The sequence below is a fragment of the Gadus macrocephalus genome, chromosome 12, assembly GCF_031168955.1.
Source record: "Gadus macrocephalus chromosome 12, ASM3116895v1".
NCBI classification, from domain to species: Eukaryota; Metazoa; Chordata; class Actinopteri; order Gadiformes; family Gadidae; genus Gadus; species Gadus macrocephalus.
In genome coordinates, this window is record NC_082393.1 from 26,351,754 (window position 1) to 26,365,941 (window position 14,188).

A 14,188-nucleotide genomic window follows, 5' to 3' on the forward strand; every position below is an offset into this window, starting at 1 on the left:
TTGCTATAGATAGGTGTGTGTGTGTGTGTGTGTGTGTGTGTGTGTGTGTGTGTGTGTGTGTGTGTGTGTGTGTGTGTGTGTGTGTGTGTGTGTGTGTGTGTGTGTGTGTGTGTGTGTGTGTGTGTGTGTGTGTGTGTGCACTCTTTGGAATGCTCTGTTCCACTTAAGAGTGCTAGTGACATGCCACTCCTGCTTCAATGGCAAAGATCACCTTAAAATTAGTGTTCTTTGATTCGTGTATTTTTTGAGTGCCTGGCTTCAAATAAATCGTTTTGACAATAAACTTTAAGCAGCTAAGAGGCTACCTTTTGCTAATCCTTTTCATTGCATGCAACTTTTTTGGTCATTGCAGCTGTTGATGTACGGATAGCTAGAAACAATTATCTATATCACAGACAGTATTATTAGCTCCATAACCTATATGCTTACAGGAAAGCTGGCTCACTGTGATGTGAAGCATTTATTTTTGTATTAGCATTAAATATGTTGTGTTAGATAACCATTGCTTACACCAGTCTTTCACACCATTTTGTCCTTTATTTCTTTATTTTTGTTGTATGCATAATTAATATCACTGGAATCTATACATTTCCATTTAAGTAAAAGCTGTGTCTGTGCTTGCAGGGCTTTGTCCGAGATGTTCACGATGATTCCCTCAGCATTGCCTTCGAGAACAAGTAAGTTTATACCAAAACTGTGACATTGTCTACGACAGCACTGAGAAGTCAAGTGATGAGGTTCTTTGTCATTTATTAATTGTATTTAATCCGTAAATGTAAAAGTATTGGTCATATTACAACCCATTATCTAGGCCCTATGCTGGTATGGAATATTTGAGATATATTGTAAGCAGGCCAAACACGTAAGAAAAAGCAGATGCAAGTGATCAAACAAGTTTATGTTTTTCCCTGTGATCAGACTGGACCAACTCCGTGTTTAACCTTCCATATTTCCGTGTGGTTAGGTGCATTGGCCATGTTGCTGGCTCCAAAATATAAATAGCCAATACAAATGCACCACTTCTACTGATTGTTGAAACTGATCAAGTTACCGTCATTAACACAGAGAGTTTGATCTGTTTCAAATTAAACATGCCAAAGAAAAACAATTTGCTATGGTTCTCAATGTTCAGCTGGCAGCCGGAACGCCAGGTGCCCCTCGATGACATCAGGATGCCGCCCCCCAGTGACGCTCCGAAGGAGATCGGAGAGGGGGAGGAGGTGGAGGTGAGTGAGCACAGGTCAAACAGGTGGAACATCTGGAGGTCAGGAGGTCCTGCATCCAAGGTCCCATCCGGCAAATCTAGAAAGTCAGCTCACAATATTGTGGAGGACACCTACTGAGGAACGAGATGTTCCACCTCTGCCCTCGCATTGTCTTCTTCACCTGTCTCCCTACACATTGTCTCTTTCTGTGTCCTCCCAGATCTTCTCCAGAGCCAATGATCAGGAGCCCTGCGGATGGTGGTTGGCCAAAGTCCGCATGATGAAGGGCGATGTAAGGAGCTCTGCTGAGACGCAACAGCAACAAACAAAACAACACTGGATTACATAGGGATCTTATTTAGAGTTCTGTGTTCAGTGTATATTAGCAAGCATCGACTACATCCTCACCAATTTATTAACAGCCTTTGGAACCGAATCTTAAGTTGCCGGTTGGTTAACCTTGTATTTGTCCTGTAAAGAATCTCTGTTTAGACATTGTTTGACTCTCTGCTCAGTTTGGTCAGTTTGGAGTTGAACTGTGCACGAGTTGGCTGTAATCGTTTGATTAAGCTGTCGTTTGAAACTGATGATTTGGTATTCTCCCAATGTTAAAAACTACCAGGAATTATAGACCGGTTGGATCATAACTTTTTGTAAATGAAATCCCTGGATCAGTTAATTTCCTTCTGACAGGATGTCTGTTATTTACCCCTGGGACCCGTTGTGTTCTCCAGTTCTACGTGATTGAGTACGCTGCCTGCGACGCCACCTACAACGAGATCGTGACCTTTGAGCGCCTGCGTCCCATCAACCCCAACAAGGCACTCACCAAGAACTCCTTCTACAAGTGCACCGTGCCTGTTCCTCAGGATCTGCAAGAGGCGTATGTACAACAGCCAAACATGTACTGCTGGAGTTATACACGATATTGAGTACCAAAGATGCCTCTGCCGCAAACGGCATGACCACAGAACACAATGACCCTACGCTGTCTACCTTGGCTAAAATGAAAGCAATAAATAGGAACTGAGATACAAAAAAAGTGGTCAAAACACTTAACAAAGTCTTATACTATTGATATTGACAAGGAGTCATCTGTATAAAGGCATAGGTGTCACACAGTTTTGCCTATGTTGTGGGATTCACGCGCTGTGTATTAAGTCCGTGTTAAGGAACAGTTCTCTCGTTTTTTTTCTAGGTGCCAGAATGAGCAGGCCCATAAGGACTTTAAGAAAGCTGTTGGAGCCTATTGCATCTTCTACTGCCCTGAGACCAGCCAACTCGTTGTCATGGTAACGTCCCGCCTCCATATATAATGTCTGATTCGAGACGGCCATCCTCATTAAGCCGTTTTTAGTGTCTTTCGATTGCGTTTAAAGATCTCCTATTATGCTACTTTTCTGGTCTTAATTTCTTATTAATGTCTCCTATAGAGCAACCTGACATGAATCACAGCACAAAATACGATGTTAGATTTTCGGGAACTCTTCCTCTCATCTGGGCGCTTTCAGCATTCTCTGTCGACACTCGGCTTCGTCCTTCTCCGCCCCCTCGCCCCCCTCCTGCCGACCCCACTCCGTTGTGATTGGTTACCGTCCGGAAGAGCATGTTGCAGCATTACCATACATGGAAAATCCGGATTGTTCTACGTAGATAAATCCTGGAAATTTAAACAAGTGAATGGCGACCAGCGTCCCTAGTGTTTAGCCTTCTGCACAGCCCCCCCAGACGGTCAGCAGGGAATACGTCTAGATGCATATACGTCATTATTTGACACTTTAGTACGGTTAAACATGACTTTAAATCATTATAACAACGTTTATAGGTCATAGAAGTCTAAAAAGCATAATAGGTGCTCTCTAACCCCCGATGTGCTGTGGCCCGCTGTGTGCAGTCCAACAACGAGTCGACGGTGAAGCGCGTCTCCCTGCTGAGCGACATGCACCTGCGCAGCATCAGGACCAAGCTGCTGCTGATGTCACGCAAACCAGGAGGCCACCAAGCACCTCGAGGTCAGTACGTAGCCCCGCATGGCCCCCGTTGACCTTGGCTTGTAGAGTACTTGCAGTATTTTTTCCTTTTCCATTTGTTCTTGAAACTGTTGACACTTGGTGCGTTCACCGTTTCCGATGGTAGGTTGTTCCCTGTGTTGGTCACTCTCAAGCTGAAGAGGTTGTTCCTTATTTGAGTCTTGGGTCTTTGGGTCGTTAGTTTGTTCTGGTGCCTGCTGGACGTTTGGCTGCAGCAGCACTCAGTCGGCACCACGGCTGCGATGGAGGATGCGTTACTCACTGTGGGTGTCATGGTTGTGTTTGTTCCCCAGAGCTCCAAGCAGCTGGCCTCCTCCTTCCAGGAAGAGTTTACGGTGAGGACGGATTTGATGGGGCTGGCCATCGGTAGCCATGGCAGCAACATCCAGCAGGCGCGTAAAATACCGGGTGTCACGGCGATCGAGCTGGACGAGGAGACGGGGACGTTCAGGATCTATGGAGAGGTCGGTACCTGTTGAGTGCTCAGGCTCCGTGTTCCCATAGCGACGCTGCAATCAGATGCAGCATGCAGATAAGAAACACAATGACAAATTACATTAAATAGTATTTGTTTTATTTTATACATACATCATAGGTGTCCCCAACTCCACCCCCCTCAATTGCTTTATTGTGATTGCTGAAATAATGTGGAAAGTTATAAATCTGGTTTATAGAAGAATAAAGAAAATGCATGATGATGAAGGTGGCTTTAGCTCATGAATGGCTTTAGACTAACTGTAGGGTCTTAAAGTTAACCAAGCGACTCAATATAAAAAGAGAACATTTACCTGATAACTTAGCAGGTGGTGAGTGGACAGCAGATCAGCTTCCAACACGGGGTTAACCTGCTCACATTTACGGACAACGAGATGCGGCCTCAGACCGACTAGGCGGTCTGCTCGACCATCGGGCCCAGGAGCCTGACTCCGGTGTTTCTTTCAGACGGCAGAGGCGGTGAAGAAGGCCAGGAACATCCTGGAGTTCCTGGAGGATTCTGTCGAGGTGCCAAGGAACCTCGTGGGTAGGTTGACACGGAGACACGACTGAAGCTCTCGCCGCCTTTGAATGGGCTAGAACCTGACCCTTATTTTAACGTCCCCAGTTCTCAGAATTACTTATAATTTGTTTCAGTCGTCAATAATTAATCAGAGTATCAACAGTGAATTTTGATAGCCCCATCCGGCGCCAATCGGGAGTAATGTACACCGCGAGTGTTGTGGTTGGTCCAGCTCCCGCCAGAGCTTGAACATAAATCTGTCGTCTGTCTACAGGGAAGGTGATTGGTAAGAACGGTAAGGTGATCCAGGAGATTGTGGACAAGTCTGGCGTGGTTCGGGTCAGGATCGAGGGCGACAACGACAACAAACAGCCACGGCAGGAAGTAAGCATCAACTGCTGGGCTACTGTACGCGGCTGTTATTACATCTACCAAGTACTGTCTGTCTAATGTCTATACAGAGCCAGTGCCAGACGTCTAAAGCCATTCTTCTATATAGGATTAAATAATATGCAGACCAGCGGTTTCAGCGGTTTTCAACACTTCAGTTCATTTATAAAACTATTATAGTATGGTTTTATAACATACAAAGAAATGTTTAAACAAGCGAGTTGATCGAGAAAAGGACATGTTTATATAGACCCCAATGTCCCCTAACAGTGTCATGGGGATCCGGCCCTTGGCGCCGTGCTAATCAAGTCTGTTGTGCTTGTGTGTGTTGCCGACACAGGGAATGGTTCCCTTCACCTTCGTAGGAACCAAGGAGAACATCGGCAACGTTCAGGTTCTGCTGGAGTACCATATCTCCTACCTCAACGTAAGGCGTTCCACCGGGGGGTTCGCCTCGTGTCGTGATAGCGATCGATCAGCGCCACTGGCAGTAACCACGGGCTCAGACGCATGTCTGAGCAAATCAGTTTCAGCCCGCTAATGATATGCATGTCTCCTGGCATTCAGCTGACATTTAGCTCCACGCTACTCTGCAAAGGTCTGCTGCACATCTCTCCTGAGATAATCACTGCATGGGAAAGGGAAACCAAGTTAACCTGGTGCTCTGCCTTTTGACATCTTTAAACTGTGTTTACACAGGAAAACACCCGATTTACACTCTCGCAACACCGGACCGCATTAGTTGTGCATGCAGTCGTGTGTCAGAAGAAGCATTCTGCTGAATCCGTTAGGGTCACTTGTTTACCAAAAGCAATAGTGGCATGTATGAGAATTGTACCAGACTCATGTCCGCCTCCTCACCGGCTCCTCCTCCTCCTCCTCCTCCTCTTCCCCCCCCTCCTCCTCCTCCTCTTCCCCCCCCTCCTCCTCCTCCTCCTGCTCCACCACCCCTCCTCCTCCTCCTCCCTCTTCCTCCTCCATCTTCCTGCTCCTCCCCCCCCTCCTCCCCCCCTCCTCCTCCTCTTTCCCCCCCCCTCCTTCTCTTCCTCCTCCTCCCCCCCCTCCTCCTCCTCCCTCCCCCCCCCTCCTTCTCTTCCTCCTCCTCCCCCCCCTCCTCCTCCCCTCCTCCTCCCTCCCCCCCCTCCTTCTCTTCCTCCTCCTCCCCCCCCTCCTCCTCCCCTCCTCCTCCTCTTTCCCCCCCCCTCCTTCTCTTCCTCCTCCTCCTCCTCCTCCTCCTCCCTCCTCCCCTCCTCCTCCTCCTCCTCCTCCCTCCCCCCCTCCTTCTCTTCCTCCTCCTCCCCCCCCTCCTCCTCCCCTCCTCCTCCTCTTTCCCCCCCCCTCCTTCTCTTCCTCCTCCTCCTCCTCCTCCTCCTCCCTCCTCCCCTCCTCCTCCTCCTCCTCCTCCTCCCTCCCCCCCCTCCTTCTCTTCCTCCTCCTCCTCCTCCCTCCCCCCCTCCTTCTCTTCCTCCTCCTCCCTCCCTCCCCCCCTCCTTCTCTTCCTCCTCCTCCCTCCCCCCCCTCCTCCTCCTCCTCCTCCTCCCTCCCTCCCCCCCTCCTTCTCTTCCTCCTCCTCCTCCCTCCCCCCCCCCTGCAGGAGGTGGAGGAGCTGCGTCTGGAGCGGCTGCACATCGACGAGCAGCTCCGGGCGGTGACCCAGGGCCACCGCGCCTCGGACCGGCCCTCGGACCGGGAGCGCGGGGAGCGTGGCGGGGAGAGGGGCGGCTACGGCCAGGAGGGCGGCGCTCCCGGCCCCGGCTCCTCCCTGCACAACAGCCGCTCCTACACGGGGCGGGGCCGCGGGCGCAGGGGCCCCAACCAGACCTCTGGATACGGTAAGGCCCCCAGGGTGACACGCCTCCACCAGCCCCTTTGGGTTAGACCAATCAGACCTCTGGATACGGTAAGGCCCCCGGGGTGACACGCCTCCACCAGCCCCTTTGGGTTAGACCAATCAGAATTGGATAACAGGAGGCGATCCGCCAAAGGAAAGTGAACAGCCATGTCGTTGGCAAAGGCTAATTTATTTATATCCCATAAATCTTATTTATGGGAAGCAGAATTGAGTGGTGATGGTCCATGTCGATTTATCTGAACTACGTTGTATGGTGCCCCTCCAGGAACCAACTCGGAGCAGTCCAACGCCTCGGAGACGGATTCAGAGCGCAAAGACGAGCTGAGCGACTGGTCACTGGCCGGGGAGGACCAGGACAGGTACGGCCCTCTGGGTCCCACGGACGGACCGCTGCAACGGAGGGCCTGCTCCAGCTTTAAGGGCTGGAAGCCTGGCAGTCTTTTATAGAAGTTAATAATTCAACTTGGTTGTGCTGACTGAGCTCCTGCTGTCCACAGGGAGCGGGGCCAGCGGCCCCAGAGGGACAGCCGCAGGAGGCCAGGGGCAGGCCGGGGCGCCCGGGGGGGCCCTGGGGGCCGCGGGGCTCCGGGAGGCCGAGGGAGAGGATACGGGAACAGCTCTGGTAAAGCGTTTGACTCGATGCACGCACACGTTATGAGACGCCCGCTACTGACGGCCGTGAGTAAACCCTGGGTGTGTTCACGACAGCTGGGCGGGGAGACTACGACGATAACGTTGGTTACGGCGCCCTGGAGGCCAACACGGAGACGGACCAGACGGCCGACACGGACGCCAGCGAGTCCAACCTGCCCGCCAACCGCCGGCGTCGCTCCCGGCGACGCCGCACGGACGAGGACACCACGGTGATGGACGGCATGAGCGAATCGGACAACGCCTCCATGAGCGAGAACGGCATAGGTAGGAGGGGGCCTGGGGGGAACACACAGGACACCCACGAGACACCCGCGGGACACCCACAGGACACCCACGGGACACCCACAGGACACCCACAGGACACCCACAGGACACCCACGGGACACCCACGGGACACCCACGGGACACCCACGGGACACCCACGGGACACCCACGGGACACCCACGGGACACCCACGGGACACCCACGGGACACCCCGAGACACCCACGAGACACCCCGAGACACCCACGGGACACCCCGAGACACCCACGGGACACCCACGGGACACCCACGGGACACCCCGAGACACCCACGGGACACCCACGGGACACCCACGGGACACCCCCGAGACACCCCCGAGACACCCCCGGGACACCCCCGAGACACCCCCGAGACACCCCCGGGACACCCACGGGACACCCACGGGACACCCACGGGACACCCACGGGACACCCACGGGACACCCACGGGACACCCACGGGACACCCACGGGACACCCACGGGACACCCACGGCACACCCACGGCACACCCACAGGACACCCACGAGACACCCCGAGACACCCACGGGACACCCCGAGACACCCACGGGACACCCACGGGACACCCACGGGACACCCCGAGACACCCACAGTACACATGACCATGGGACCAACTCTGCTTCATTGTGCCTGTTGGGGACCTTGCACTGTGATAATCCCCAAAGCTTTCTATGCTATGATGGGCGAGAGTAACACAGGGATCACTGAAAAACAAACAAAACCACCACAGACTCTGTAAGACCCCCCTCTCTCTGACCACGCCCGCCCCCAGATGACCCAGAGGTTAAACCTCAGCGTCGTAACCGCAGCCGCCGCCGCCGGGACCGCCTGCCCGACGCCAGGCAGCCAGGTAACCACGGCAACCGCCAAATCATTACCACCCCCCCCCCCCCCCCCTCCAGGGACAGCTGATCCACGTCTAACGGCTTGGCGGTGTGGTGGTTCCGGTTCCCCCCCTAACCCACGATGAAGAACCCTGAGTGGGCTGCTGCACGCGCTGCCCTCTGCTCCGCCTTAAAGACATTAACCTCTGATCAACTAACCGGGCCTCAGTGGAACCGCCGTGTGACACCACGGCTACACCTGCAGAATGACGTCAAGACGCGCCAGCGTGTCATATAAGAACGCTTTAATAATGATTGGGTTCATTGTTGGTTATTGGTGTTGGGTAGAAGTTAGCTGGTTAAATGTGGTATTAACTGTTTGGAGCTGCCATTGGTGGAGATGATTTACAAGGGGGCTTCTGCGGGTTTTAGTTCCCAGCAGCGGGAATCTTTAGTGCTATCTCTGTTTCAACATGCTCTGCTTCAACTCAATCAGCTATATGCTATACAGGAATGGGCTTCACATGGCCCAACACCTTCAGGACAGCGAGCTGGTTTCTGTACGACCCCTGAGGGATTCCTCAGAGTATTCATGTTCTAATTGACTCACTGCGTTCTCATTACATTTTCAGACTTGAGTCCATTGAGTGCTCAGAGCAGGGCTGATACATTTTCCTTCACGAGTTCACTGCTCTGCTTCATGAGCTTAGTAGTAGCAGTTAAAGGAGATCCAGAACAGAGTAGTGCTATGAATCGATCCTGGTCCAAATCTTCACCCAAACACACAGTTCTCAAAACCTAGGATAGTGTTTTTTTTGATAGTGGGAAGTGACTAGCTCAAACAGTGTTTCCTTCTCATATTATTTGAATATATTTCCAAGGTTTTTTCTTATAAATTCTCAGTGATTGAATATGCATTTATAAAGCCAGCCTGATTCCCTCAACAGGCCTCCTTTGTTCATCACAGCATTGAAGGATTTTCCCCTTTTTTATAACTTTAAATCTGTCCACCTTGCAATCCTGCACTTTTAGCATGACTAATAATAGAGGCACTACGAGGGTGTAAAGCTTGCTAAACGCTAACCATCAATCATCTCTCACCACCTGCTTTTGGGTTATATGATCGCGGGGATTCAGTAGGAACCCAATGTTCTCTGTTAAATACAACCTCTCTCTCTCTCTCTCTGTCCCCAAGCCGTGACAGTGGCGGACTACATCTCACGGGCCGACTCTGAGAGCCGACAGACTGCAGCGAGCATGGACACCAAGAATAACAAGAAGGAAGTGGTCGGTACACGCATGGATTAAGTTTGTAGTACACTGTAAATAGTTTGACTTTAAACTGTCGTCAATCCCCCTGTAATGGCAGAATAAGCCATTGTGCACAAGTTGATTTGAGTTACTCATCAATGATAAGTGGATGTCATTTTCTTATTCAAATAACAAGACTGAAATTATTTAAACGTCTCCATGTATTCAACTCTATTGTAACGTAAATTTCATTATACTTTTTATGTTTTTTTTTTCTTGATAAAAAGTAGCATGATTTATAATGTGTACATTTTACTTTTGCATTTCACTTATTACACAAGTATTATAATATGTAAAGCTTATGTTTTTAAAGTTTCCTTTAAAGTCTTAAAGTGCCTACGCAAATTTCCCCCTGGGTTCAAATCAAGTGTTTTGATTGATATGTTTGACCTGTCACTCAGGTTCATGTGGATGACATCGCTGAGAATAGCCCGCCCACTGCCCCGAAAACCAACAGCACTCCCAGCAAGAAAGCCGACGGTGACCACGGCGCCAGCGACAAGACCCGGTCGCCAAAGTCTTCCACAGAGAGGTCGGCCAAAGCCTCCCTCCAGGGTGAACCAGACACACAGGCCACCGTCAACGGAGTCTCCTAATTAGACGCAATAACCAAGAAAATGGGATTAGGGTCATTTCTGTTAAAATGCTCAATACTCAAATGGCCTCAAAGGTGGAGTGGAACACACCACGTCCATTTTTACTTTTTCACCTTTGTTTGAAATATTTGAACCCCTAGTACAGTTCTCGATATCCCAGACGGGCTCTCTGATAATTTTATCACTGTTTTTACTATAGGTCTTCATGTACGAGCTTGCCAAAGATAGTCAAACATACAAACTCACAGATATCTCTATGAACTGCACTTTTCATTCTCCCTCTCCCTCTCTCTGAGTATCTTTGCAGGCGAGGCGGGACTGAAGACGAGACAAAAGATAGACAAACAATATTGAAATAATTCTGACCGGATTTCAGTCCAAACCATGCTGTGGTCAACAAGGCTGTACTCGTCACTGTTCCCATGTCAAATTCAACTCGTAAATGATCCATTCGGCCCGAAACACAACCGCAGCATGTCTGTGTTTACTGGAAACCTGGTCAGAGTATGTCCAACGTACAAGTGATCAGCTGTCGTGCCTTGAGTGTAGATTCTACATGTCGTTGCCTGGCTACATATAAAAGTACCCTCTGAGATCTCTCTTTTTCATTAGCCCTGGTCTGGCCTGCCAGCATGGAAACTGTTTATATGTCCTTAAACGGCATCCCCACCCTCTGCGAGCAGGCTGGGGCTAATGCGGGAGGGATCTCGGTGGCCTATCGCTTTCAAATCAGATCTCTTTCAAATCAGGTTCTATCTCTTATATCTATCAGTTGAGTTGAGGGGTGATGTTAGCTGCTTTGTTTCCTTTATTTCAATATGCAACTGCTTTTCCGTCATAGGAGGAAATGTTATGTACTATGTGTCTGGAAAATGAGTAGAAGAGTTCTTTCTTTGCACTGAATTGTTACTTCTTTTTGTTTGTTTTTTGAAATAACCGTAGTGTTAGTGCGTCGAACTGGCATGTTAATGTTGTTTTTTAAACACTGTAGCTGCCAGGGCTGGGTTCCTTATGACATCTTGACGCTGAGCTGCAGGTGGATTTGTTCTGGTTGAACGAAGGGAAGGCGATGTGGATAAGGGCTATAGACCCTCATCTAACCTTCAGAAGTCTCTTAACTTGTGCAATGCAAAGACTTATTTTTCTTTTAAGTAACAGGGTCTGTACCACATGTTCTCTGCCCCTTACCTTAAAGATGGTTTATACTTTCTGTTCGTTCTGAGCCCGTTCCGGGCAGTGGGAATATACGTCCCTGGTGTTTAAAGATGCTTCTGGGAACCACGCCCAGATCAGGATGTCATTTTCATGGTTCTTCCACAGACTGGACATGGTCATGACTGTTTCACTAAAGATTTATTTATTTAAAGGAAAAACAAAACAAAAAAACATGCAGTATTTAAGTTAGTGAGGCTGTCTTCTTCTTGACACTAAAACTGGCGTTAATAAGCTTGTTTATTTTAAGATGGATGACAATTTGGACTACTGAGTGTTGTGTGGCTCCCCAGGTGGTTCCTTTTTGTGGGCGACTACAGTACTTTCTTGTTTTGTTTTTTAAGAATCATTCTGGTTGGTTGATGTGCAATATGTTTTGTATGCAGGTAGTTCTTAAATAAACATGATCTTCCCTCAAGATCTAAAAAAAAAGTCAAATTGACATGACTTACATATGCATCTGCGTTGAATCATTCTTTGGCAACTGGTCATAAGTGTTTGTTGAATGCTAGGCACCATCATAATCATTTAAAGAAACAATATAATTTGTCAGAAAATGTTTAATGCATCTCATTTTTACAGGGTAAGGTTAAGTCCAGTGGACTCCCAAATACCATTTGTACCTTGATTTCAATTTCATAGGGCTATGATCGAAGTAAAGCCATCTGAACATATAACAAGTATACAAGCATTTAAGGAATCAAAACCAAACTTCTCAAGTGGATAATTGTATAGGCTAAAACAGGGGCATCACAAATAGTTTAAGACAAATATTTTGTACAGCACATAGCGTACTCTGGTGTTTCCTGGCAAGGTGAATATACAGAGTAGACAATTATTGTCAATGTGACAAAACAAAACCCAGACACTTGTTTATTTTTGCCCATCCATCAGATCCTTAGCTTCATTTATCTTGGCGGCGAGGTATGGAGATCCACCTGAAGGCGCAAGGACAGGTCAAGTTCAAAAGAGAGATACGCAACTGCACTGGAACCACATTGAAACTTCTGTTTGCACGACCAGAGAGCCATCATAAGAGACCTACAGCTCAAACGCCTATCCATGCAGCAAGGACTTCTCATTCTAAGGTTGTGCAACTGGTCTCTGGGCCCACCACTATATACACATATTGCCAGTGAAAAGAGTTGTATTTAGGATTTATAAAGTTAAAGCAGCCTAATCAATTGAAACAACCAAACATGTCTGCAATAGGAGTTGTGTGCCAGGAATGACATCGACAGCCATGCTTCGCACGGCTAAATCTGCATACATCGTTAATGTAGGTATATCATGAGAAGGTATATCATGAGAAGGTATCACCTATACGCTGCATAACAGACAGACTAACGTGTTTGCCCAGTCTCTCTATCTGGCACAGATTGTAGGATTGGATGAATTTATAGGAGCAGTCTGATGACAAATTACCTCTGTCTGGGTGGTTTAGAATCATCATTTTTCTGTGGGCTTCTCGGATCTTATTCTTATTTGCTGTTGGGCTGCAATATAAAAGCAAACAAACATAACAATCAGGTTATATTATCTGTCATATTCGATGGTCTGAAAATGTCAAAAAAGTGGCCACGCACCTGACACCTAAAACCAGCGCCGCCTCTCGCTTTGTCATCTTTGGGTCGAACCCACCCCGATAGTATCCATTTCCAAAAGCCTGCAATGCATACACAGTACACACACCCTTTGTCACAACTGGTGGAAGTACCAAATTAAACGCATACTGTAGTAGTCTTTACCCCTTTGGAGCCACACCACACCTCATTTCGAACAATAATCTACATTAGATACTTCAGACGTTTGCTTTGAAGTCTGAACATGTAATTATTTCTTACCGATTTGGGGATGTTCTGTAGGGCTTGTTTCATCTGAGGCTCCATGTGTTTTGCTGCTTGCAACACATAACGTCCTGAAAAGAAAGAAAACAAACAAATAGGTTTTAAACGTACTACTGATATATTGTATATAATTACCATAAATAGTCAGTTCATGTATGTGAAACAGAATTAAGACAAATACAAGTGAGCTGTTGTACACACATGCAGGACGTTTCTCTAATTAATATGCGTGTGGATCTATCACATCTCTGTAACTAGTACCGTCGTGTCCTCCTGGTCTTGAGAGACAATAACATGATAGTATACACATTTTATTAAAAAGTGCTAATAACAGAAAATTCTTACCTGCAAACCCTGCCGCTGCTAGAGCCAATCCCGCCACCACGGCGGAGCTCGCCTGAAGAGAACATCATAAGACCATCAGAGACAGGAGAACATCACGTCAGAAGACCATCATAAGACAGGAGACCATCAGAGACAGGAGAAGATCATATCAGAAGACAGGAGAACCTCGCATTATGAAGGACATGTGTGTTGGTAGCTTTCAGATGGTGAATGATCACCCCCTACTATCAGTTAGACTTCGGTTATTCCCACAACATGTGGGGTGAACGTGTAACCGTGTTAATCGTTTGTAAACATACTCATGGTGTGATGTTAATGACAACAGATACAAGGTCAGTGATCAAAACACCAGCTAGCATCAGCTAGCTCGTCAGCTAACTCCACCAAAAAGAGTCGCAGTCACAGGAGAAACAATCGGCCACAGAACGCGGTCCACTCACCATGCTGATGTTATGTTGAGTTGATGTTACGATCGATTACCAGAACGTCCCACCATGTGTCTTCCTACTATTGTCACAATTGACCTCTCATGCTGACAACTCGTGTCGTCATGCATCTGCCGTAAATCAGAATCAATTGTCGTAAGGGCGCCGAGACGCAATCTGGTGGAGCAGCAGCCGCTGATTG

The 14,188-nt window shown here is 48.5% G+C and overlaps 2 protein-coding genes across 2 annotated transcripts; one reads left to right on the forward strand and one right to left on the reverse strand.

Moving 5' to 3' along the window:
* The first annotated feature begins 518 nt into the window (after positions 1–518).
* On the forward strand, positions 519–11,822 carry fxr1 (FMR1 autosomal homolog 1). The gene is given in 18 exon segments (XM_060066374.1): positions 519–677; positions 1,133–1,226; positions 1,426–1,497; positions 1,940–2,088; positions 2,404–2,497; positions 3,100–3,189; positions 3,191–3,217; positions 3,529–3,699; positions 4,178–4,256; positions 4,507–4,616; positions 4,963–5,049; positions 6,217–6,454; positions 6,740–6,833; positions 6,972–7,096; positions 7,183–7,392; positions 8,199–8,276; positions 9,446–9,537; positions 9,963–11,822. Coding segments are annotated over 17 exon segments (1,965 nt in total). The 5' UTR covers positions 519–677; positions 1,133–1,172; the 3' UTR covers positions 10,158–11,822.
* Positions 11,823–11,911: 89 nt separating this feature from the next.
* dnajc19 (DnaJ (Hsp40) homolog, subfamily C, member 19) lies at positions 11,912–14,162 on the reverse strand. The gene is made up of 6 exons (XM_060066375.1): positions 14,002–14,162; positions 13,562–13,613; positions 13,214–13,287; positions 12,956–13,035; positions 12,795–12,865; positions 11,912–12,307 (listed from the first exon to the last, which is right to left on the reverse strand). Exons 1-6 carry the CDS (start codon positions 14,002–14,004, stop codon positions 12,243–12,245), a joined length of 345 nt encoding a protein of 114 aa, XP_059922358.1. The 5' UTR covers positions 14,005–14,162; the 3' UTR covers positions 11,912–12,242.
* Between the last annotated feature and the right edge of the window lie 26 nt (positions 14,163–14,188).